Raw genomic sequence first — 26307 nt, 5'->3', positions numbered from 1 at the left:
TACAGTGAGCAAATAATTTCTGTTTCTTGTGAAATTACTGAATGCATCAAGGGGGGCATTTCATGTTCTACAAGCTCTTGTTTCACCTCATTGAGGAACTACTGTGTATAGGTCTGTATTTACATGCAATTAGTGCCAGTTTAATTAGCTTTTTCAGACAGCAAATCTGTAGCTAAATGCTTCTTGGTATCAATGTGTTTGTTTATTACAGCATTGAAGAGTGAGGTATTTTACTTCATCAACTTCCAGGTCCTGTGTAAGACAGAGGAGGGGGATTATCTACCAGCAGAGATAGCTGTTATAGAATACAGTATAGAGAAAGGCATTATGAGAGATTTACACAGATTTATTGAACCAGGTAATACCTATCTAAACCATCTGCATGGAACTCAATAAATCATTTGTAGTGCTGAGTCCCATGCAATTGGTTTTGCATATGTAAAGATGGAAGGCAAAACAACCTGCTTCAGGTAAGGTCCCTGTTGCTTTATGGTGACAATCCTTTCAGATGTTGGTAGCTATTCATCTCACTTGCAGTAGGTCATTAAATTTTGTTCTACCCTGGTGTTTAGCCATGCCAGATATAATGTCTGCAAAGGCACATCAGGTCTTGCTGAACCGGTATTGATTGAAGTTTGCCATAGGACCTAAAATTATGTCATAGTGCCTTCAGACCTAAACAACAAATTGAAGTAGGTTTTAGCTCACCTGAGCACATTGCCTGTCAACATTTGCCTTGTGAACATTCTTGGTCATGTGGGGGTCAAAAACTAGGTCACCTGGTCAGATCAAAGGAAAAGCTTGTAAACACTCTTGAGGCCACAGTTGTGACCCAGTCTTTATGAAACTTGGTCAGAATGTTTGTCTTAATTATCTCTAGGTCAAGTTGGAAACTGGGTCATGTGGGGTCAAAAACTAGGTTAGTAGGCCAGATCAAAGGAAAATCTTGTTAACACTCTATCCACAGTTTAAGTTTGAAACTCATGGGAATTGGTCAGAATGCTTGTCTTGACTTCTAGGTCAAGTTTGAATCTGGGTCATGTGGGGTCAAAAACTAGGTCATCCGGTCAGATCAAAGGAAATTTGTAAACACTTTAGATGCCACATTTATGACCCTATCTTCATGAAACTTGGCCAAAATGTTTATCTTGAAGATCTTTAGCCCAATTTCGAATCTGGGTCATCTCGGGTCAAAAACTAGGTCACCTGTTAAAATCAAAGTGCATTTTTAGCTCACCTGTCACTAAGTGACAAGGTGAGCTTTTGTGATCGCGCGGTGTCCGTCGTCCGTCCGTGCGTCCGTCCGTAAACTTTTGCTTGTGACCACTCTAGAGGTCACATTTTTCATGGGATCTTTATGAAAGTTGGTCAGAATGTTCATCTTGATGATATCTAGAACAAGTTCGAAACTGGGTCACGTGCCTTCAAAAACTAGGTCAGTAGGTCTAAAAATAGAAAAACCTTGTGACCTCTCTAGAGGCCATATATTTCACAAGATCTTCATGAAAATTGGTCAGAATGTTCACCTTGATGATATCTAGGTCGAGTTCGAAACTGGGTCACGTGCCTTCAAAAACTAGGTCAGTAGGTCTAAAAATAGAAAAATCTTGTGACCTCTCTAGAGGCCATATATTTCACAAGATCTTTATGAAAATTGGTCAGAACGTTCATTTTGATGATATCTAGGTCAAGTTCGAAACTGGGTCACGTGCCTTCAAAAACTAGGTCAGTAGGTCAAATAATAGAAAATCTTGTGACCTCTTTAAAGGCCACATTTTTCATGGGATCTGTATGAAAGTTGGTCTGAATGTTCATCTTGATGATATCTAGGTCAAGTTTGAAACTGGGTTACGTGCGGTCAAAAACTAGGTCAGGAGGTCTAAAAATAGAAAAACCTTATGACCTCTCTAGAGGCCATATATTTCATGAGATCTTCATGAAAATTGGTCATAATGTTCACCTTGATGATATCTAGGTCAAGTTTGAAAGTGGGTCACGTGCCATCAAAAACTAGGTCAGTAGGTCAAATAATAGAAAAACCTTGTGACCTCTCTAGAGGCCATATTTTTCATGGGATCTGTATGAAAGTTGGTCTGAATGTTCATCTTGATGATAGCTAGGTCAAGTTCGAAACAGGGTCATGCGCGGTCAAAAACTAGGTCAGTAGGTCTAAAAATAGAAAAACCTTGTGACCTCTCTAGAGGCCATACTTGTGAATGGATCTCCATAAAAATTGGTCAGAATGTTCACCTTGATGATATCTAGGTCAAATTTGAAACTGGGTCACGTGCCTTAAAAAACTAGGTCAGTAGATCAAATAATAAAAAAACCTTGTGACCTCTCTAGAGGCCATACTTTTCATGGGATCTGTATGAAAATTGGTCTGAATGTTCATCTTGATGTTATCTAGGTCAAGTTCGAAACAGGGTCATGTGCGGTCAAAAACTAGGTCAGTAGGTCTAAAAATAGAAAAACCTTGTGACCTCTCTAGAGGCCATACTTGTGAATGGATCTCCATAAAAATTGGTGAGAATGTTCACCTTGATAATATCTAGGTCAAGTTTGAAACTTGGTCACGTGCCTTAAAAAACTAGGCCAGTAGGTATAAAAATAGAAAAACCTTGTGACCTCTCTAGAGGCCATATTTTTCATGAGATCTTCATGAAAATTAGTGAGAATGTTCACATTGATGATATCTAGGTAAAATTCAAAACAGGGTCACCTACCTTCGAAAACTAGGTCAATAGGTCAGATAATAGAAAAACCTTGTGACCTCTCTAGAGACCATATTTTTCAATGGATCTTCTTGAAAATTGGTCAGAATTTTTATCTTGATAATATCTAGGTCAAGTTCAAAACTGGGTCATATGAGCTCAAAAACTAGGTCACTATGTCAAATAATAGAAAAAACGACATCATACTCAAAACTGGGTCATGTGGGAAGAGGTGAGCGATTCAGGACCATCATGGTCTTCTTGTTCATTTGATGTGCATGAAACTTTGTCAGAATGTTTGTCTGCATGAAATCTCGATGAACTTTTATCTTGGTCATGTGGGGTCAAAAACTAGGTCACCAGGTCAAAGGGGCCACATTTTTATGCCCCCGGCATCTACTGATGCGGGAGGCATATAGTGGTTGTCCTGTCCGTCCATCCGTACGAGGATAACCAAATGGGACCGTTTCGTCTAGCATCAATACCCCTTACTAGAATGACTTGAGACTAATGCAGATGTAACCTGTGACCATTCCTCATCTTCAAACATCACCTGCCCTCAGTTTGACCAGGGTTTTCCCGGACGCAGGTTTTCTGCGTCCCTGACGCGCTTTTACTGCTTTGAACTCGCATTTTTTAGTGCCTCTGCGTCCCACTGGACCCGCAAAATCGGTCACGAAACTCCTTTACACTGAAGCCTCCTTTGCGCAGATACCCATATAAAATGCGCAGTTTTTAACCACCGGGACCTTCCCCGAATCATTGGTGCTCATTATACACAGGTGTAGACGATTTTCCAACTTCAAAACAAGTTTTGTTATCGATGTTCGCCATTTTGGTAAAGGGAAACTACTTCTCTACGCTAACTGTCACTGCTAAAATCTAAGATTGCCGTTACGTTCCGTAAAAGATCGAATGGTTTATTTTTTTATTAAACAAAATTAATTTCATATAAATTTAAAGTATTTTGATGAAAAAATATTAATAAATCACAGAAATTATGATACTAATTAAGGATCGAGTATTATCTTTAACCGAGATAAAACTGTGAACAACATAATTGACACGAGGTGACACGTTAATTGCCGGTAATTACTGGCTATTTGATCATAACAAAAACACTATCACACCTTTTGTAATCAGTCTGAATTGAGAAGCTCATACCATTTTGAAAGATACCATTCCGAAATATTGAATCAGCTGCTATCTAAATTAAAAAGATACAATTAAGTTCATTCGGTTTTAGGGTAAATTTTTATAGTAATAATGTCCATTTTCAAGATCAATACCGGTAATTTGTGGACCCCCAAAAATTATTAGGGACCCTTAAATTAGCAGCCATGGGAGTCCATGGACTCCCAAATAAAAAACCTGAGGGAAAACCCTGGTTTGACCTTGATCTCATTTTGGACTTAGGTTGATTTATATGGGCCATCTCTTGGTTAACCAAATCGGACCGCTTCACACATCACCTGACCTCAGTTTGACCTTGACTTTGACCTCGTTTTGGACTTGGGTTGCTTTATATGGGCCATCTCTTGGTTAACCAAATGGGACCCTTTCGTCTAGCATCAATACCCCTCACTAGAAGGACTTGATACTAATGCAGATGTAACCTGTGACCATTCCTCATCTTCAGACATCACCTGACCTCAGTTTGTCCTTGACCTCGTTTTGGACTTAGGTTGCTTTGTATGGGCCATCTCTTGGTTAACCAAATGGGACCATTTCGTCTAGCATTAATACCGCTTACAAGAATGAATTGATACTAATACAGATGTAACCTGTGACCATTCCTCATCTTCAAACATCACCTGACCTCAGTTTGACCTTGACCTCGTTTTGGAAAATCTTATCGACAAGGATGCCACCAGGGGCATCAAGCGTTTATTGAACGCAGCTCCTAGTTTATTTTATCTTCATAAAACTTGGTCAGAATGTTTGTTACCATAAAGTCTTGGATGATTTAGAATCTGGGTCATGTGGGGTTAACTAGGTCAACTAGGTCAGTAGGTCAAATCAAAGAATAAGCTTATTTACACTCTAGGGGCCACATCATTATTCTATCTTCATAAAACTTGATCAGAATATTTGTTCTCATAAAGTCTTGGATGATTTAGAATCTGGGTCACGTGGGGTCAGAAACTAGGTCACTACATCAAATCAAAGGAAAAGCTTGTATACACTCTAGAGGCCACTTTTTTGCTCCAATCTTCCTGAAACTTTGTCAGAATGATTATTTTTATGAAATCTTGGACAAATGTGAATCTGGGTCTTGTTGGGTTCAAAAACTAGGTCAGTAGGCCAAATAAAAAAATGCTTGTTTACACTTAAGAGGCCACCTTTTTGGTCCAATCTTAATGAAAACTGGTCAGAATATTTGTCTCCATGAAATCACTAGGTCAAACATGTTTATAATATTATGGTGTGTTACTCAGGTGAGCGACCTAGGGCCATTTTGGCCCTCTTGTTTTGTTGAATTCGTGGTGAATTTTTAGTTGTCGTAATATCTACATTAGAATTTTGATGACTGTTGACGAAAAAGATGTGCTGTTTTTAACCATAATGTGATTACTATATTGTCAAAAATTCTTAAGATTTTCAAAATAAGTAATGAGATTAACATACACATATTTATTTTTACAGGAAAAATACCTACAGGCTACAGATTTACATGTATTCAGAACAGTAAGTGTTGATATCTTCGTCTCAAAATACATACACATTTTTACAGGTTACATACATACAAATTGTTACAAATTACATACACAGGGTTTGGAAATAACCAACAGCAGCACAAGTCCACTTGTTTAAGTCTGTCAGCTTACATTGTGGTTGATAATTAAAGTGCATCAAACATTTAGATTAAATGCTAGACTAGTAGACTCTGCTACAAGAAGTCCTGTAGACCTTCATATGAAAGAATGAATGTAAAATCTACAGCACAACTGGTAATTGCATTCAGTCAGACAGCAGGAGATTGCATTCAGAAAGTTCATTAATGAGCCACACCATGAGAAAACCTACATAGTGCATTTGCGACCAGCATGGATCCAGACCAGCCTGAGCATCCACAAAGTCTGGTCAAGGTCCATACTGATCGCATACAGTTTCTCTAATTGCAGTAGGCTTTGAAAGCGAACATGGATCCTGACTGGACTGCACATCTGACACCTCACTGCAATGCTGATTCATTTCTGTTGAAGTAATAACTAGCTCTGTCAATACTAGTTTCATGAAGCTGTAATAACTAGTTCAAGTAGTCTCATTTCTGCAAATTGTTTTAATATTACTACATTCACCTGGGTCTTTGGTTGTTGGCACCATATACGTTAGACAACTCATTGCTTGTATATGAAGTTATGTATGAAAGCTTTTTAAGTGGTCAACACATTTTTCTAAGAGACAAAACTTTCAAGAAGTTTGTATTTTCATATATTCAGGTGAAGACACACATAAAATCCCAGTGGAGAATTTTGAGTTGGCAGATAACAACTATAGAGGGTTATGGATTCAGCTGGAAAATTTCATTAATTTTAATGGAACTAAATCAGAAAACCCTCCGCTATATTGTTTGGTAAGTCTTCAACACTTCAGTTTGTCTCCATGGCCCAGTTGTTTGAAACAGCTGTTAAACTAACATCAAGTGATACGTCCCGGATTGTCCGGGATTGTCCCCGAAATTACATACTCGTCATGGTGTCCCGGTCTTGAAATGTCCCGGAAAAATAAAAATATAGGAACAAATAAAAATAATCCCTTAAAAAACTTGTTTTTTGTCTATAAGTTGTTGAATTTTACACAATAAACTGTCCCCGGTGTCACATTGTTTATTCCTAATCAGTTTCATGCCCTCGAGCGGGACATGCGTTGATTAAGCCTGCTTTGATCACGCGACGATCTATTGATGACACTGATTAAGTTACAGTCAGTTATCATGATGACCCTGATTAAGAACTGACAGGATTATGCAATCAATAACTGTTTTATGATACTTAAATTAGGAACTTGTCGTAAATCTCTTTGTTTTTAGCACGTTGGCGGTAAAGCTACAGAACAGAACAGAGCTACATGTACTAGCCTTTATGAAAGAGATTATTGAAAATGGTCAATTAAACGATAATTGTTTTAAAAGGTTGTAATCATTTAAGATCTAGATCGATTGTCAGACATATTCTAAATTAAAATGTTGAATGCCTTTGCGACCGACCCATGAAAATTGACCCGACTCCAAATATTTTATATTGTCGATTTTATCTACAAGATTTATTTTATTCCTTAAGGATTCAGTTCAATTATTAGATAAATATTTAAGCTTTAGAATGATACCAAATTAGCTAGAAATCACGATGACCTAGTTGATTCTTCGTATATAGTAAGTCTCCTAATTCTGTTCACCTCGGGAACACAATAAATTCACGAGCCAAACTATAGATGTGTATTACCAGTACATGTATTTACCTCCCTTGGAAAGTTAGACGGCATTTGCAGCAAATTAATACAAGCGAGTGAACAATGTTTATCTCAGGAAACAACATGTAATATTATGATATTTCTGCATGAAACACACGAATACCAATGTCACGGTGTATGTCCCGGACAAAAGGTAAAAATCCCGGAAATTTTAACTCGGAATCCCGGAAACGTTCTGAAAAATTACGGCATGTATGATCAAGATTCAAGATACAAGTCTTGGTGGGACTCATTTGCATGATATTTTGCTTTTACTGAAGACTTCTAAGTGTTCAAATCCTTAACTCATGCATTTGTTTTCTAAACTGTCGAAATATAACCCTAAAAGTTAAATGACCGTTGGCTTAATTGCCTGTTAAATTTTCAAACATCTAGGTCCTGGACTTTTGCCATACCATGTTGTAACAATACCACTGGGACCTACATCCTCCTGAAGGAAGAAACAGTATGCTATTATAATCATTTATAACATACATAGATTTAATTTTCAGTATTGTTTTCGGTCAAAGTACCGTAAGAAATGTTTTTGTTCAGGAAAACCTGTAAGTATTGGTGGATGGTCCAATTTCAATCTTCAATTTCACATCATCTTCACAGAAAGTACTGTCAAAATGATTTTGAACTTGGTCTGTAGCATTCTAGCATTGAACCTCTCTCAAGTTTGTTCAAATGGTTCCCCTTGAACCCGATTAGGAGTCACCAGGGCTAAAAATGCTAAACGAAACGACTTGTTCTCAAACAACTTGATAGATCTTCACCACTTTTGGTCTGTAGGATCATTTTATGGACATTCTCCAATTTGTTCACATTATTCCGCGCAATCCCTTTTAGGGGCTCCCAGCACTAAAAATAGAATTGTCTTTTCAAAAGAAAGACCTTTAAACAATTTCTTCTCACAAACCACTTGATGACTAAACTTGGTCTGAGATCAGTGTTCACATATACGACGTAAAAAAATTGGTTAGTAATCAAATTTTTCAAGGTCATTGTGTACATGGGATGCAAAGTAAAACTGGAATTGAAAGTTACGAGTTTAAAGTTTACTAATCCTAATCATTGTGACGGAATCCCAATTTCGTTTTCAGCAGCATTATTTTAAAAAAATAGCACAAAATGATGTAGCCAATTTTTATTCAGTGAGGTATTAAGACTGGTTTAGCGTATTGATCAAAATTGCTACTTATCGTAAATTATATGGAAACACTGTGGTTACTGCAGATATTATTGAAAACAGCTGACGCACACATTGCAAACCAAAAGTGAGATGGAGTCTGTGGCTAAAAAGAAAAAAACACAATCACCATTTTCAAGAGGGTTGGCTAAAGGATCCTGAGTTTAAAGAATGGCTTATCAAAGAAGATGTTATTTATTGTAAAACATGGACAATTGTCAATATAATAATGTAGACACAAAACCTGGAACTCAATCACATTTGGCTGGGACTCAAGATTTTTGGGAGTACTGAGGCCCAGGCACTCAGTGAAATTTTCAGAAAACGCAAACATTGTCTGAAGTTTGTGCAAATGACTCAGCTTAACTGCCTCTTTCTTGCAGGAGTCATATCAGTCATAATTTAGGATGGGTGTTTTCCATACTTAATAAAGTCATTAAGGTATTGGACCCCTAATAGTAATGTTTAAAAAATGGTATTTGCTATGTATATTCTTAAAGCTGACTGTGTTTTGCATTGTGTTGCGAATTTTAAACAACTTTTACCGTGCCGTTTTTTATGAATTTTGTATAATTTATGGTATTTCCTCAAGCTGAAGTAGAGACAAATTGCAAAGTGATAGGCCACTGTCCAGAACGTTTGCAGAGAATTCATTACACCATTAATTTAATAAAAGAAACACCAAACTATCGGTAAACAATAATAAAACACAAAATAAAACTGTCAATATCATTTTTAGCTCATCTGATTTTTTGAAAAAAAAAAGATGAGTTGTTGTCATCACTTGAGCGGTTGTCGGCGTCGGCGTTGCCTGGTTAAGTTTTATGTTTAGGTCAGCTTTTCTCCTAAACTATCAAAACTATTGCTTTGAAACTTGGAATACTTGTTCACCAGCATAAGCTGACCCTGTATAGCAAGAAACATAACTCCATCTTGCTTTTTGCAAGATTTATGGCCCCTTTTGTACTTAGAAAATGTCAGATTTCTTGGTTAAGTTTTATGTTTAGGTCAACTTTTCTCCTAAACTATCAAAGCTATTGCTTTGAAACTTGGAATACTTGTTCACCATCATAAGCAGACCCTGTACATCAAGAAACATAACTCCATCTTGCTTTTTGCAAGATTTATTGCCCCTTTTGGACTTAGAAAATCAGTTTTCTTGGTTAAGTTTTATGTTTAGGTCAGCTTTTATCCTAAACTATCAAAGCTATTGCTTTAAAACTTGCAACACTTGTTCACCATCATAAGTTGACCCTGTACAGCAAGAAACATAACTCCATCCTGCTTTTTGCAAGATTTATGGCCCCTTTTGGAGTTAGAAAATATCAGATTTCTTGGTTAAGTTTTATGTTTAGGTCAACTTTTTCTCTTAAACTATCAAAGCTATTGCTTTGAAACTTGCAACACTTGTTGACCATCATAAGCTGACCCTGTACATCAAGCAACATAACTCCATCCTGCTTTTTGAAATGATTATTGCCCCTTTTGGACTTAGAAAATCATTTTCTTGGTTGAGTATTATGTTTAAGTAAACTTTTCTCATAAACTATCAAAGCTATTGCTTTAAAACTTGCAACAGTTTTTCACCATCATAAGTGGACACTGAACATCAAGAAACATAACTCTATCCTGCTTTTTGCAAGAATGATGGCCCTTTTTAGACTTAGAAAATCATGGGTAAGACAATATTTCTATTATACAAAAAAAATCAGATGAGCGTCAGCACCCGCAAGGCTGTGCTCTTGTTTCTAGGATGCCTCAAGTAAATGGATTTAATGCGACAGAATTCTAACTTCAAAATTGAAAAATTGTGGTCGAGTACTGTGGGACTGTTTTACATTTTGCTCATTTCATTCAAAAATAATCTTGGGGCAGAAGTAAAACCTACCTACATTTCTTCCACAATATGTAATCTAAAGAGTAAAGGAAAAATAGAGAACTTTTACTGCATGTAATTTAATATTTTTTAAGATGTCTAACTCTGCCCCATTTCTATTTCAGAGGTAAATTCATTTTGAACAACAAGAAATTGCTTATCAAATGAAAATTTCCACTTTTGTACAATAAATCAATAATAAGTCTTGAAAAAAATAAAAAGTTACCAGGAAAAAAAAAAAGAAAATAAGGAAAAAAAATTTGGTCCCAGTGGGACTTGAACCTACGCCCCCTTAAAAATTTCAGTCAAAGTAGGTTTTTTGTAGGAATTGAATACTCATCAAAAAGGAGGTACTCTATTACGGGTCTAAAACCTTAAATGCTGCAGTGTTTTAAAGGTCATGGTCAGATGAGCGGGAATGTGCAGCATTTGGAAACATTTCTTATTATAAAGAACTTGGAGAAAAAAGATGCAAAAATCAGAATACAAACAAAAAGATCTATACCATTTTTCATACAGTGATGTGGTTATTCTTCCTTATATGGGCTTTATGATATATGGTAAGTCAGTGAGTATTGACTAAGAGAACTATACCTGCCCGCTTAGCTCAGTAGGTAGAGCATTGGTCTATGGATCGCGGGGTCATGAGTACGATCCTTGGGCAGGGCGTTTGTTCTCTGTGACTATTTGATAAGCGGCATTATGTCTGAAATCATAAGTCCTCCACCTCTGATGATTCATGTGGGGAAGTTGGAAGTTACTTGCGGAGAACAGGTTTGTATTGGTACAGAATCCAGAAACACTGGTTAACAAGATCACATGCTTGGTCCTCAAAGGTTAAAGGTCATTTTTATGCCCCCGAAGGGAGGCATATTAGTTTTCAACTGTCCGTCTGTTTGTTAGTTCGTCACAACGTTAACTTTTTGCATGAAGGCTCTTTACTCACGAACCACTGCACCCAGGACCTTCAAACTTCACAATCATGCTGATAGTACTTATGGAGTACACGACCCCTACTGACTTTAGGGTCAAAGGTCAAGGTCACCAGGTCAAAGGTCAAGGTGCTGCGGGGGCATTTGTCACCATTAGTGACAGCTCTTGTTCTTATCTGTTCTACAACATATTTATGCATCTTTGGATATTCATATGTTCCAACATTCACCATAACAGGCTGAAATGTCACATTCAAGACTTGCCTTAAATGTTTATGTCACACTTAGAAGTAAAGAATAATCACATTTAGAAGCATGTGTGACTGGACGGATATTCATATTACTTGGCACAAAGATCCGCCATTACTAGATGATGTGTTGACTTTTAGATCTTGACCCCTAGCTCAGTCCTTATTCTGCTTAAGTTTTCTTATTTGGTCTATCACTTTTGTATTTTTGTACACATAGATGGATATTCAAATAACTTAGCACAAACATTCACCATAATAAAAGTATGTCAAATGCAAGATCTTGACCTCTAAATGTCAAAAGCCAAAAATACATTTTAGAAGTCAAAGATTTTGTGGCTGTTTTCTTATCTTAACTTTAATATACATAAGAAGATATTCAAATAATATATACAAACTTTCTTCGCAGCAAGACAATGTAATATTTAATTAGTTAAAGTATGGCCATATTTTTTTACCAGTCCATAACTTTAGTACATGTATACATGTTCAGTTGATAAAGAGCAGTTTAAAGGTCACATTAAGTAGGAATGTGTACCCATTCTCGATATAAATCGAATACAGGTATTATAGGTTCGATTGATATATATTGTATCGAAGGTTGTGGTATTGGTCAAAATATCGAATAATTTTAAAGAATAAAAAAATATGTTTTTGTAACCTATTCCAGCTGATATTTTAGTGTATTTATACAAGCAGGAATTGATTGTTGGTAACCCTTTACAGTAATTGCGTTTTTAAGGCTGTTCTGAAGGCAAGCTCATGTATATTTAGACTGCTATATATTCAGATTGTATTTGTTGTATGTAAATTAAGCACCGATTTAAGGAAACCTGTTTTTCAATTTTTAATTTCTTTTTATTGATGCACAGGGAAATTCATCCGCGAGTTTTCAAGGAAATCAGAATGTCATGGTGGTAATTTTCCATTCCGAGAGCATGGGGGAACTAATTAACTTGTGGAAAATTACAATTTCCTATTTATTACTATTGGTTATTCGTTACATTTACTACAGTTTCATTAATTTAATTAATACTGGTCTTAATTTGTATATGTTGTCTTTTTGAGAGTGGTGTCATAACCCTTTGATTCAAAAGAGAGGCTAGCTAACATGTCATCTGCACAGTTTATGATTTAAAAAAATCCAGTAATCATCGTATTTCTTTACTTAACGAGATAATAGATCTACATGTTATTTTTTAAAAGCATATGAAAGAAGTTAAACAGACTTCTAAATATAAAAATATCATATGGTGTATCGAATATTGATCCTTTTATATTGAGACGAGGCCGTGTGTCAAAAAATAACAGTTTCCACATTGTTCCCTTTCGGCATTAACATACTAGTTCTTGATTTGTCTAGAAGTTTTATACACATGCATGGACATAAGAATAACATAAAAATCTTTCACTGTAACAATAGCACATAATATATAATCATTTAAAGGTGAAATAAACATAATTATACAGTAATATTTCTTTTCCATTACTATATTCTACAGTTAACTGCTCTAATAAGTAAAAATAATATAAGAATAAAACTGTCAAAACAATTATTAATGGTTTGCTAGTCAATAGTATTGCATAGCTTACTGTTCTGTTACTTGATCATTTATCAGTCAAATGTACTAGGTTTGTACCTAGAGATATTTGTTAAACTTGTTTTGTAGATAAAATTATGTTAACTGTAGATTAGACTGGCATCAGTCGTTAAGAGTCATTAAATGTAAAGCACTTGGCCATAAAATCAATCCTCTCTGATACCACTTTCTGAAAAAATTTACAATATATCTTGCCTCTGTCTCTAACGACTGTTGAGATGAACCTAGAGAGAAAATGTTTTTCTGAGAAATTATCAGTGTAAGTATGAAGAAATTAATAGTATTACAGATCATTAATTTTGATCTCAACATACTTTGTAAGTCTAACTGTAGATGGAAGTAAGTGATAAATATATCCAGTCGAGTGTAAAGTTGCCGTGTTTTATCTGTCTTATCTCCCTTGTAAGTGTTAGCTAGTATGAACTCCCTTGAGGGCGGTCTATTTTTAGATGCACCAATAATGTTTCAAAACCATTTTGTTGTACAATTACATGTATTGATGTTTAGAGTAATTGTTACTCTGTTAAACTATTGAAGTTAAATATATTTTGTATTTATCATTTAGTTTAAGGAAGTCTTCTTAGATAGAAATACTTCTTCCTTTAATTAATATATATAAGTTATTTTCTTCATAATCATTATGATATTTTGATAATCATTGTAACGTCATGTAGCTTTCATATAAAATGGGCAGAAAACCTGTTGCAGTTATCGCTTCTCGGCTTATTGGCTAAGATCAAAGTGAGTATCTTTCTTACACTAAATCTGATACTCCCCCATTGGGACTTCGATATAAACTGATTTTGGACACAGTGAGATGTCAGGGTTGCTCCGCCTTGCCACGGTTGGCCCGGTATTGCAGTACCTCCGGGATCGGCCCACTTCCCCCTCAGGGGAAGAAAAAAAAACTATATATATAAAATGGCATAAATTAGGGATTTTTAAAGCTGTGTGCTGTGACATGTACTTAGATTTAAGTAAAGGAGATGTTGAATGAAATGCCTTTGTCTGTAATAGGTAAAGTAGAAATTGTACTGTTTCAGCAAGAAAAGCTTATATTTGATATAAAGAATATATTTGTGTCTTTCCACATTGAATTATTAAACTCTGTTAAATATTTTGCATGCTGTCAAGTAGTAAAAATACAGTAAAACACCAGGTATCAGGAGGTACTGCAAATTCTTGTAAAAAGTTCCGTATGTTGACATATAATTTTATGTTTCAGGGTGCAGGTCACAAGTATGAAGCTGTAGAGTACTGCCTGGATTGGATCCATGCTAAAGCATGTCTCGGGGAACCAAATCGTATCCATAAAGTGTATGAGATTGAAAGTTTATTCCATGAGATGCAAGCCCATGTAGGTAACCAGGTGTCTAAGACATGCTGTATAGACAGTCTCACATCATCCGAGTGGGACTATGAACCAAAAACGAAGTAAGATTTTTTTCCAAAACATTGATGAAAGAGAAGTTAAAAGTTCCTTTCTTTAATCCAGAAGTGCATGCAGTTTTAGTACAAGTTAGCCATCCATGATCAGACTGGGTAATTATATCTCTCATCACACAGTGATTTACTCCAGTCTGTGTGTCTGTCTATCTCTCTGTGTGTCTGTCACAAATCTTGTCCGCAAGTCGAACATTTCTCATTCGATCTTCACCAAACTTATTATAAAATGTGTTTGCCAATAAGTCCTCTGCCAAGTTCGATAACTAGCCAAATTGGCCCAGGTACTCTTGAATTGTGGCCCTTGAAACTTGTTAGCTCACCTGTCACATAGTGCAAGGTGAGCTTTTGTGATCACCCTTCATCCGTCGTCAGTCCGTGCATCCGTCCGTCTGTCCATCAACAATTTCTTACCTGCATGATAGTGGTTTCATTAATGATTTTATTTTAACCAAACTTGAACACAACTTGTATCACCACAAGATCGGTTCCTTTCTTGAACTGGCCAGATCCCATTGTGGGTTCCAGAGTTATGGGCCCTGAAAGGGCCAAAATTAGCTATTTTGACCTTGTCTGCACAATAGTAGCTTCATTTATGATTTGAATTTAATCAAACTTGCACAAAACTTGTGTCACCATAAGATCTCTGTTCCTTTCTTGAACCAGCCAGATCTCTTAATGGGTTCCAGAGTTACGGCCCCTGAAAGGGCCAAAATTAGCTATTTTGACCTTGTCTGCACAATAGCAGTTTCATTTATGATTTGATTTTAACCAAACTTGCACACAACTTGTATCACCACAAGATCTTGGTTCATTTCTTGAACTGGCCAGATTCCTTTATGGGTTCCAGAGTTATGGGCCCTGATAGGGCCAGAATTAGCTATTTTGATCTTGTCTGCACAATAGCGGCTTCGTTTATGATTTGATTATTACTGAACTTGTATCACCATAAGATCTCGATTCCTTTTTATATGCCCGAAGGGACGTATTATGATAGCCTCAGTGTCCGTCTGTCTGTTGGTTTATAATTTCCCTTCTGCTCTGTAACTCTTGAACCCCTTGAAGGATTTCAAAGAAACCTGACACAAATGTTCACCTCATCGAAACAACATGCAGAGTGCATGTTTCGGATGCCTCACTTCAAGGTCAAGGTCATACTTAGGGGTCAAAGGTCATATGACTTTGTTTTGTGTATATTGCTCTTCATTTGCGTTGCATTGCAGTGCTCTAGTTTCTATTTGGCAGATGCTTCTTTTGTTCACTTACAATAATTTTTTTTTAATTACTTCCCTTTTATGTTACTATAAATAGCTTATTTAGTAACTTTTTAGCTCACCTGAGCAATGCTCAGGTGAGTTTTTCTGATCGCTCGATGTCCGGCGTCCGTCGTCCGTCGTCTGTCGTCTGTCGTCTGTCGTCTGTCGTCTGTCAACATTTAGCTTGTGTATGCGATAGAGGCTGTATTTTTCAATTAATCTTCATGAATATTGGTCAGAATGATAACCTTGATGAAATCTAGGCCGAGTTCGAAAATGGGTCATCTCGGGTCAAAAACTAGGTCACTAGGTCAAATCAAAGAAAAACCTTGTGTATGCGATAGAGGCTGTATTTTTCATTTAATCTTCATGAATATTGGTCAGAATGATAACTTTGATGAAATCTAGGCCGAGTTCGAAAATGGGTCATCTCAGGTCAAAAACTAGGTCACTAGGTCAAATCAAAGAAAAACCTTGTGTATGCGATAGAGGCGGTATTTTTCAATTAATCTTCATGATTATTGGTCAGAATGATAACCTTGATGAAATCTAAGCCGAGTTCGAAAATGGGTCATCTCGGGTCAAAAACTAGGTCACTAGGTCAAATCAAAGAAAAACCTTTGTGTATGCGATAGAGGCTGTATTTTTCAATTCTTCTTCATGAATATTGGTCAGAATGATAACCTTGATGAAATCTAGGCCAAGTTCGAAAATGGGTCATCTCGGATCAAAAACTAGGTCACTAGGTCAAATCAAAGAAAAACCTTGTGTATGCGATAGAGGCTGTATTTTTCAATTGATCTTCATGAATTTTGTTCAGAATGATTGCCTTGATGAAATCTAGGCCGAGTTCGAAAATGGGTCATCTCGGGTCAAAAACTAGGTCACTAGGTCAAATCAAAGAAAAACCTTGTGTATGCGATAGAGGCGGTATTTTTCAATTGATCTTCATGAATTTTGGTCAGAATGATTACCTTGATGAAATCTAGGCCGAGTGCGAAAATGGGTCATCTGGGGTCAAAAACTAGGTCACTAGGTCATATCACGGTAAAACCTTGTGTATGCGATAGAGGCTGTATTTTTCAATTGATCTTCATGAATTTTGGTCAGAGTGATTACCTTGATGAAATTTAGACCAATTTCGAAAATAGGTCATCTGGGTCAAAAACTAGGTTACTAGGTCAAATCAAAAAAATCTTGTGTATGCAGTAGAGGCTGTATTTTTCAACTGATCTTCATGAAATTTAGCCAGAATGATTGCCTTGATAAAATCTAGGACGTGTTCGAAAATGGGTCATCTCGGGTCAAAAACTAGGTCACTAGGTCAAATCGAAGAAAAACATTGTGTATGCAATAGAGGATGTATTTTTCAATTGATCTGTATGAAATTTGGTCAGAATGATTGTCTTGATGAAATCTAGGTCGATTTTGAATATGGGTTATCTGAGGTCAAAAACTAGGTCACTAGGTCAAATTAAAGAAAAATCTTGTGTATGCGATAGAGACTGTTTTTTTTCAATTGATTTTTATGAAATTTGGTCAGGTTGATTGCCTTAATGAAATCTAGGTCGAATTTGAATATGGGTCATCTGAGGTCAAAAACTAGGTCACTTGGTCAAATCAAAGAAAAAACTTCTGTATGTGATAGAGGCTGTATTTTTCAGTTGATCTTCATGAATTTTGGTCAGAATGATTGTCTTGATAAAATCTAGGTCGAGTTTGAACATGGGTCATCTAGGGTCAAAAACTAGGTCATGTCTAAGAAAATGCTTGTTTTATCGCAAGAGACCAATTTTTTGGTCCAATCTTAATGAAAATTGGTCAGAATATTTGTTTCCTTGAAATCACTAGGTCAAACATGTTTTACACTGTTATGGAGTGTTTCTTAGGTGAGCGACCTAGGGCCATCTTGGCCCTCTTGTTTATTATTGGCTGTAGGGAAAAACCAAGACTACTTTTCTGTGGTACAACATGGATGGTACCTCCAATTTTTATGTGTATTTTGACATATCTGTACCTTGTAAGAATTTTTTTTGTTTTTGATTGAAGCAATGGTACACAGGTGAGCGATATAGGGCCATCATGGCCCTCTTGTTTTTTTTATAATCAAAGCACTGAAAGTCTGATAAGGCAGTTGAGGTCTTGGCACATGGTTGACTCATATACTACTATTCAGATGATTAGGCAGTTGTGGGAGACATGTGCTTTTCTCAAAAGCAGCTCTAGTTAAAATCCTGATGTTTAAAAGGTCAAGATTTTACTATAGCAAGCATCTTGAATAGGAATTCTCAGAGTGGTGTTGTAACCCTTTGATTCAAAAGAGAGCTCATGTGAAGAAGGGCAGACCTGCATGTTCTGTATTTGTACATACTTTTATATAAAGTGCCCAATTTATTAGCTCATCTGATTTTTTTTATGCCCCCAGCATCTACTGATGCGGGAGGCATATAGTGATTGTCCTGTCCCTTCGTTCGTCCGTCCATCTGTCCGTACAAGGTTAACCAAATGGGACCGTTACATCTAGCATCAATACCCCTTACTAGAATGACTTGATATTAATGCAGATGTAACCTGTGACCATTCCTCATCTTAAGACATCACCTGACCTCAGTTTAACCTTGACCTCATTTGAACTTAGGTTGCAAGAATTATGGCCCCTTTTGGATTAAGAAAATATCAGATTTCTTGGTTAAGTTTAGCGTTTATGTAAACTTCTCTCATTAATGGTCAAAGCTATTGCTTTAAAACTTGGAGCAGTTACTCCCCATTAAAAGCTGACTCTTCATTGCTTTTTGCAAGAATTATGGCCCCATTTGGACTTAGAAAATCATGGGTAGGACAATATAGAGACAAAAAAATCTATTATTCTATTATACAGAGACAAAAAAATCAGATGAGCGTCTGCTCCCGCTAGGCGGTGCTCTTGTTACAATGTCTCAGAACTTTCAAGTGCCTGTTACTGGATTCAAACCCAAAACTTCTAGATTGACAGTCAAGCATTTTACTACTGCACCACCAGGACACTTTTCGTCATAATATGAACTTCAGACAGGTTGACGAGGATATAAATTAACACTCACCCAATCGCCCGGTGTGACCAGATTTAACGCTGGTCGAGTCAATTTTCCAAGATAGTCGCCCAGCCGGCGAATGGCTTTGGATTTTCCTAATGTCAATATTCTTGGTTTTCCGAGACTGTCTTATTAATATGCACGACGTCACTTAAATTGACCAATTAAAATTACCGATATATACTACGACCAGTCGGCATACTAACAATGGCTGCGCCCATAGAAATACAACACTAGAAAGTAGAGGTTTATTGAAGACTGTTAAAGAGCTTAGAACGGCCGGTCGTGGCGACAAACAGAAATATCAGGATTATGAAAAGTCCTAAAGGCCAAAGAGGACTTTTAATGAAAAATGAGCTGTTAACAGACCATGGCTGCTTAGAAGACTGACTGCAATATGGTTTGTACTTTTTGTACAAATAATATTTTCGTGACAGGTTGCATGTCCTGTAACTCAACAATGTAACAAAATACTGGAATGTCCATAAGCGTGCAGCCTCTATCAAAAATGCCCATAAACAACCAAAACCCTGTAGTTCTGCAAAAATTAATCAAACTTTAAATTAAATGCGTCCTTGTTTGAGAGGCTGTATCCTATGTTTAGAACATCTCATGCACTGGTGGAAACTTTCTCTTCCAGTGTGAGTTTGATGAGTGTCCTGTATTTAAGAAATTGATGTATTTTGGAAGGAAGCAAATTAAAAGACTTATTATTAAGTACATGTATGTAGGTCTAAATCACTGTCAGTATATTTTTCCGCTAATAATAGCTGGGCCCCTAGAATTTGCCTGTAAGGAGCACAGATGGCTAATAGGGTCTGAGTGTTAATTTATATCCATTGTTGACAATAAATATTTATAATGGAAATGAATGTTTCTGAAGATTTTGTTATTTTTGTTATATTTTAGATGTGCATACCATGAGGAACTTGAGGTGAAAGACTGTGCTCTAGGAATAGTACATAGATATGCGTAAGTTAACCTGATAGTATAACTTGTTGGTTGAAGTTACTTAAGAAATAATGAGTTCCCAATCGTGGTTTATCATAGAATAAACCATGTTTTGAATTCTTATGCATAAGAATATATCACAAAGGCTGTACGCCTGGGTGATATGTTGTTTCGCATAAGAATGAAAAACCGGGGTTATTCTACAATAAATCACACTTTGGAACTTGTTATTTCAATTCTAACACGACATACTAGTATCAACAGTGTTAGAAAAAATTTTAACTACTTTTTACGACCGTGCTACGCACCTGGATCGGATGACATCATTGCATGCGCGTGGGTTATTGCAGAATAACTCGAGATAGATTTTGCTATATATGTAAGTAGGTTATTTGCTGGCTGTGTTAGAATTTACAATATCCACAGGGGTTACCTTATAGTACATAGATATACGTTAGTTAATCTGATGGTAAAACTTGTGGGTTGAAGTTATGTTACATAGATATGCCTAAGTTAACCTGATGGTAAAACTTGTGGGTTGAAGTTACGTTACATAGATATGCCTAAGTTAATCTGATGGTAAAAGTTGTAGGTTGAAGTTACATTACATAGATATAGGGCACAGATGAATTGGCAGTGCGTATTTTTGCAGGGCCTCCGCTGCCGATCGCCAATGTCGCCATTTGCGATAATTTTAAGAATTTGGCGCTAAATTTTGCGAACTGGCGAAAATAAGTGGCGCATAGTTTTTTTCCTCGGCATTTGTTTTTTCCATAGTGATATAAGCGGCCCAAGAATTTGTTCCCGATACACGTGTTTACCTAGACGCTGGTAGTGAATAAAATCGATAACCAGTCTAGGCGGTGTATTTGACAATTCGACTATTGAAGTTGGTTGACACTTTGAGAAGATAATTGCGTAATAATGTGTGAATTGAAGATTAATCAGTAATCAAAACATCTGCCAGCTTGTATGTTTGACCTCTGCCGAGAATTCACCAAAATTAACGCCGATTACGGTGTACTTTATGTGTTGCGATTTTTTACAAAAAAAAGATTGTCATGTTTGTGGCATGCAGTTGTATGACTGACGAATTTTAAATAAGTTCGAAAGATACATTTAATTTGTTACTTTTTGCAAGATAATTTTTGATTCCTTAGTTTTCATAAAAGATTTTAACGATGGATCCGAAAATTAAAACACATCGGCCTCAATTTGCATCCTGGACCTGGTTAATTTCTTTGAAATTGAAATGTTCAGAAACTGGAAGATATCACTTGCTACCGTGGCTTCTTAAAAATCATTAGAAGAGTGTTCAACTCGACCTTTTAGAATAGAAAAAAATCCGAATTTTCCTTTCCGAAAATAAATGAGTCCTGAAATATTGGTAATTCTGACATGGATAGATATGATTCTTAAATTAGAGAATGATTTGTGTCATTTTTTATCCAACTACAAATTGAATTTACTTCTACAATAAACTAATACACCTTCAAAAGTTGTTATTATTCCTATTGAATTATTTACAATATTTTATTTCTCTATGCACACTATGACAGCCAACTAAAAGAAATAAAAGTGGCTCAGAACTTTGGCTCAAAAATGGCTCTAAAGTGGCTCCAACTTTTTCAAATTGGCGAAAAGGTTGGCGACAAGTATGAAAAACCCAGAGGAGGCCCTGTTTTGTGTGCATTCACTTCCTAGTTACTGATGGCTGTTAATGCAGATAATTTTAGAAAACACAGTTAATTTATTGCATCATCAATATAATAAACAGTGTGACTGGTATGAGGCAGATAGGAGTGGAGATCCCCCCATCCCTCTCAAATCCTGCCACAACTACCCCACATGCATGCTTAAAAAAATCTTGTAATGCTTGATATTATCTCTTAGTATCCTATCCCCCCACCCCCTCCTCACAGTACCCTTGTCCATTCACTATGCTCCGGCACCCCGATGAAATTGATTTTCTAATTTGAATTGTCTGATTTCAAATAAATTTCGCAGTGACACTAGTTAAGTAGCTAAAATAAACTTGATGGGCCAAAAAGATGAGGTTGATTTTACTATACACACACAGAGAAAACATCTAACATCGCAGAAATTGATTATTAAAATTCAAAATAATTATGTAGTAGGGAAATGATCATCTGGTTAATACAAACATAGCTAAAACTGAATTGATCAGTTAAAACATGGCCTGTTGTAGGACCACTGTGGTATAGAACGGCAACTGTTATTGTTGAGAGTGTATTGTCTTGGGGGAACTGTCTCTCTAATTTTTAGTGGAAGGGGTTTTTATATAGAATGGCAATTATTATTGTTGAGAGTGTATTGTCTTGGGGGAACTGTCTTTCTAATTTTTAGTGGAAAGGGGTTTTTATTATCCCCCGCCGATGAAATCGGGAGGGGGGTATTGAAATGGCGTTGTCCGTCTGCAGCCATTTCTCAGTAACTAGCAGGTAGAATTTCATGAATCTTGAAATAAACATGAACCAACATACTGCGATGATGCCTGTCAAGTTTTTTTTTTGGATTGGTCAATTTCCCTTAGAGTTATTGCCCGTTATTTACTGAAAAATGTCCATCTGTAGCCATTTCTCAGTAACTAGCTGGTAAAATTTCATGAAATTTAAAATAAAGATGAACCAACATACTGCGATGATGCCCGTCAAGTTTTATATTGGATTTGTCAATTTCCCTTAGAGTTATTGCTCTTGATTTAATGAAAAGTGCCCAAAAATGTCCGTCTGCAGCCATTTCTCCGTAACTATCGGAAAGAATTTCATAAAACTTGAAATAAACATGAACCATCATACTGCGATGATGCTCGTCAATTTTTTAGCTCACCTGTCACATAGTGACAAGGTGAGCTTTTGTGATCACACAGCGTCCGTTGTCTGTGCGTCTGTCCGTCCGTAAACTTTTGCTTGTGACCACTCTAGAGGTCACATTTTTTGTGGGATATTTATGAAGTTGGTCAGAATGTTCAACTTGATGATATCTAGGTCAAGTTTGAAACTGAGTCACGTGCCATAAAAAACTATGTCAGTAGGTCTAAAAATAGAAAAACCTTGTGACCTCTCTAGAGGCCTTATATTTCACAAGATCTTCATGAAAATTGGTCAGAATGTTCACCTTGATGATATCTAGGTCAAGTTTGAAACTTGGTTACGTGCCATCAAAAACTAGGTCAGTAGGTCTAAAAACAGAAAAACCTTGTGACCTCTCTAGAGGCCATATATTTCACAAGATCTTCATGAAAATTGGTCAGAATGTTCACCTTGATGATATCTAGGTTAAGTTTGAAACTTGGTTACGTGCCATCAAAAACTAGGTCAGTAGGTCTTAAAATAGAAAAACCTTGTGACCTCTCTAGAGGCCATATATTTCACAAGATCTTCATGAAAATTGGTCTGAATGTTCATCTTGATGATATATAGGTCAAGTTCGAAACTGGGTCACGTGCCTTCAAAAACTAGGTCAGTAGGTCAAATAATAGAAAAACCTTGTGACCTCTCTAAAGGCCATATTTTTCATGGGATCTGTATGAAAGTTGGTCTGAATGTTCATCCTGATGATATATAGGTCAAGTTCGAAACTGGGTCACGTGCGGTCAAAAACTAGGTCAGTAGGTCTAAAAATAGAAAAACCTTGTGACCTCTCTAGAGGCCATATATTTCATGAGATCTTCATGAAAATTGGTCAGAATGTTCACCTTAATGATATCTAGGTCAAGTTTGAAAGTGGGTCACGTGCCTTCAAAAACTAGGTCAGTAGGTCAAATAATAGAAAAACCTTGTGACCTCCCTAGAGGCCATATTTTTCATGGGATCTGTATGAAAGTTGGTCTGAATGTTCATCTTGATAATATCTAGGCCAAGTTCGAAATTGGGTCACGTGCCCTCAAAAACTAGGTCAGTAGGTCAAATAATAGAAAAACTTTGTGACCTCTCATAAGGCAACATAAGGCCTCTCTCTCAGGAAAGCACTACGTCACAACTTTGAATGTTCTTGCATTTTCATTAAAATTACTTCAGAACTTTGGAAATAATACAGCCTGGGCGTAGCCATTTTTAAATGTTTCGTAAATTGCATAACAAGCATGCTGATTGGGCGAGTATATATCGGAAATTTTAATTGGACGTATACGTCGTGCATGAGATATGAAGTTTAAAAATAGAATTTTAGGAATTCCTAATGTTGATTTGACTCGTTCGTCGTGACGAGTATTCGAAGAACGAGACTTTTTTTTTTCTTTTTGGAATATGCGATGCATTTTTTCTTCTGCAAGCTTTCATGTCATAGCGGAGGAAATAAAAAAAATACTTTTTTCAAATTTTTTTCTTTTTCTGAAAACTCGTTTTTTTGAGCGGCGGTTCCATAAACCGAAAAAGGCCTTGGTAAACTTTTAGAGAGTTAGCTCTCTCAGACAAACCCTCAGAGAGCATGCAAAGATGATTTGTTAGCATGCTCTGATGAACTGTAAAAGATGAATTGTTAGACAGCAAAATTTAATGAGAACTGTTACTGAAAAAATGTGAAATGTTGGTGAGTAAAGAAACTAATGAACTGTTGGCAAGCTAAGATGAACTGTTAGTGACCAACGATGACCTGTTAAAGAAATTCTATTACATGTGTTTAGTGAATTATTGAGATATTGGAGTGAAAACATATTGTTTCGCAGTTGAAAATATCAGAGTGGTACAGATCTACTTTAAAATGCTTTAAATTTGTTGAAAACCCCTGAAAATGTATTAATTAGAAATAATAATAAAAAAGTTTGTTTTGCAAGTCATGACTTGCATCTTAATATATATCGTCTGTATGTGCTAAAAATAGCTAGGTGAAATAAAAATAATCTTAGCATAGACATTTTGGAAAACCTACTGTTTACTAAATTTAGAATTGTTTTGTTCATTGAGTTTGTTTTTAATTGATATTATATGATTGGTTGCATTTCTATGTATTTTAAATAATACAACTTTTGCTGCCTCAGTTTTAAGTCATTTAAAAAAATTACATATATTAACATGTACATTTGATTATAAATCTGTTTCTTAAACTGCAGGCAAAAACAGTTATTACGTTTTAGATGTATTACAATGGTATGCAAGTATGTAACTGACAAATATGTCATTATGATTTAGGTATTATATATAAGACAAGTCAGTTGATATTATAGTTGAGTGGACCGGAGAAAGGTTGGTTATCTCGAATGCTTATACCCTCCCAACTTCACAATTAGTCCATTCTTTTATTTTTTTCGAAGGGAGGCATATAGTTTTTGAACCGTCAGTCAGTCTGTTGGTCTGTCCGCAATTTTCGTGTCCGGTCCATATCTTTGTCATCCATGGATGGATTTTCAAATAACTTGGCATGAATGTGTACCACAGTAAGACAACGTGTCGCGCGCAAGACCCAGGTCCGTAGCTCAAAGGTCAAGGTCACAGACGTTAAAGGTCATTTTTCATGATAGTGCATTGATGGGCGTGTCCATGGATGGATTTTCAAATAACTTGGCATGAATGTGTACCACAGTAAGACGACGTGTCTTGTGCAAGACCCAGGTCCATAGCTCAAAGATCAAGGTCACACTTAGACGTTAAAGGTCATTTTTCATCATAGTGCATTGATGGGCGTGTCCGGTCCATATCTTCGTCATTCATGCATGGATTTTAAAATTATTGGGCATGAATGTGTACCACAGTAAGACGACATGTCGCGCGCAAGACCCATGTCCGTAGGTCAAAGGTCCTAAACTCTAACATCGGCCATAACTATTCATTCAAAGTGCCATCGGGAGCATGTGTCATCCTATGGAGACAGCTCTTGTTCTTGTTTGAACTAAATATTTTCTGTCCTAATAGAGAATTCTTAGTAATAAAATACATGAGATGCTGTTCTGTTTTAAGAAAGGATTTTTCTGCAAGTGCAATTAAATGGTTTTATTAGCTCGACTATTCGAAGAATAGGGGAGCTATCCTACACGCCCCGGCATCGGCGTTTGCGTGAGTGTGAGCATGAGCGTCACACAAATGTTAAAGTTTGCGTACCACCCCAAATATTTTCAAAGTCCATTGAGATATTGCTTTGATATTTTGCATACTTGTTTACCATCATGACCCCAGTTTGTAAAAAGGAGGAGGCAACTCTATCAAGCATTTTGACTGAATTATGGCCCCTTTTCGACTTTGAATAAATGTTAAAGTTTGTGTACCACCCCAAGTATTTTCATAGTCCATTGAGATATTGCTTTGATATTTTGCGTACTTGTTAACCATCATGACCCCAGTCTGTAAAAAATAGGAGGCAACTCTATCAAGCATTTTGACTGAATTTTGGCCCCTTTTCGACTTAGAATAAATGTTAAAGTTTGCGTACCACCCCAAATATTTTCAAAGTCCATTGAGATATTGCTTTGATATTTTGCATACTTGTTAACCATCATGACCCCAGTTTCTAAAAAGGAGGAGGCAACTCTATCAAGCATTTTGACTGAATTAGTGCCCCTTTTCGACTTAGAATAAATGTTAAAGTTTGCGTACCACCCCAAATATTTTCATAGTCC

The 26307-nt window shown here is 36.4% G+C and overlaps 1 protein-coding gene and 1 pseudogene across 2 annotated transcripts in view; both read left to right on the top strand.

Annotated features, from left to right (window-relative positions):
• Positions 1 to 26307, top strand: part of LOC123528997 (protein maelstrom homolog) — a 53333-nt gene that overhangs the window by 9590 nt on the left and 17436 nt on the right. For both annotated transcript variants that reach the window (XM_045309144.2, XM_045309143.2), the window contains exons 5-9: positions 212 to 358; positions 5361 to 5402; positions 6158 to 6291; positions 14241 to 14449; positions 19695 to 19757. In XM_045309144.2, the coding sequence (XP_045165079.2) occupies positions 212 to 358; positions 5361 to 5402; positions 6158 to 6291; positions 14241 to 14449; positions 19695 to 19757 (595 nt within the window). The remainder of the gene's footprint in view (positions 1 to 211; positions 359 to 5360; positions 5403 to 6157; positions 6292 to 14240; positions 14450 to 19694; positions 19758 to 26307) is intronic.
• LOC123530620 (U2 spliceosomal RNA) lies at positions 13726 to 13902 on the top strand (annotated as a pseudogene).

This window comes from Mercenaria mercenaria, chromosome 13, assembly GCF_021730395.1.
Source record: "Mercenaria mercenaria strain notata chromosome 13, MADL_Memer_1, whole genome shotgun sequence".
NCBI lineage: Eukaryota > Metazoa > Mollusca > Bivalvia > Venerida > Veneridae > Mercenaria > Mercenaria mercenaria.
Note: the sequence above shows the minus strand (reverse complement) of the source record. Positions and strands in the feature narration are given on the sequence as shown.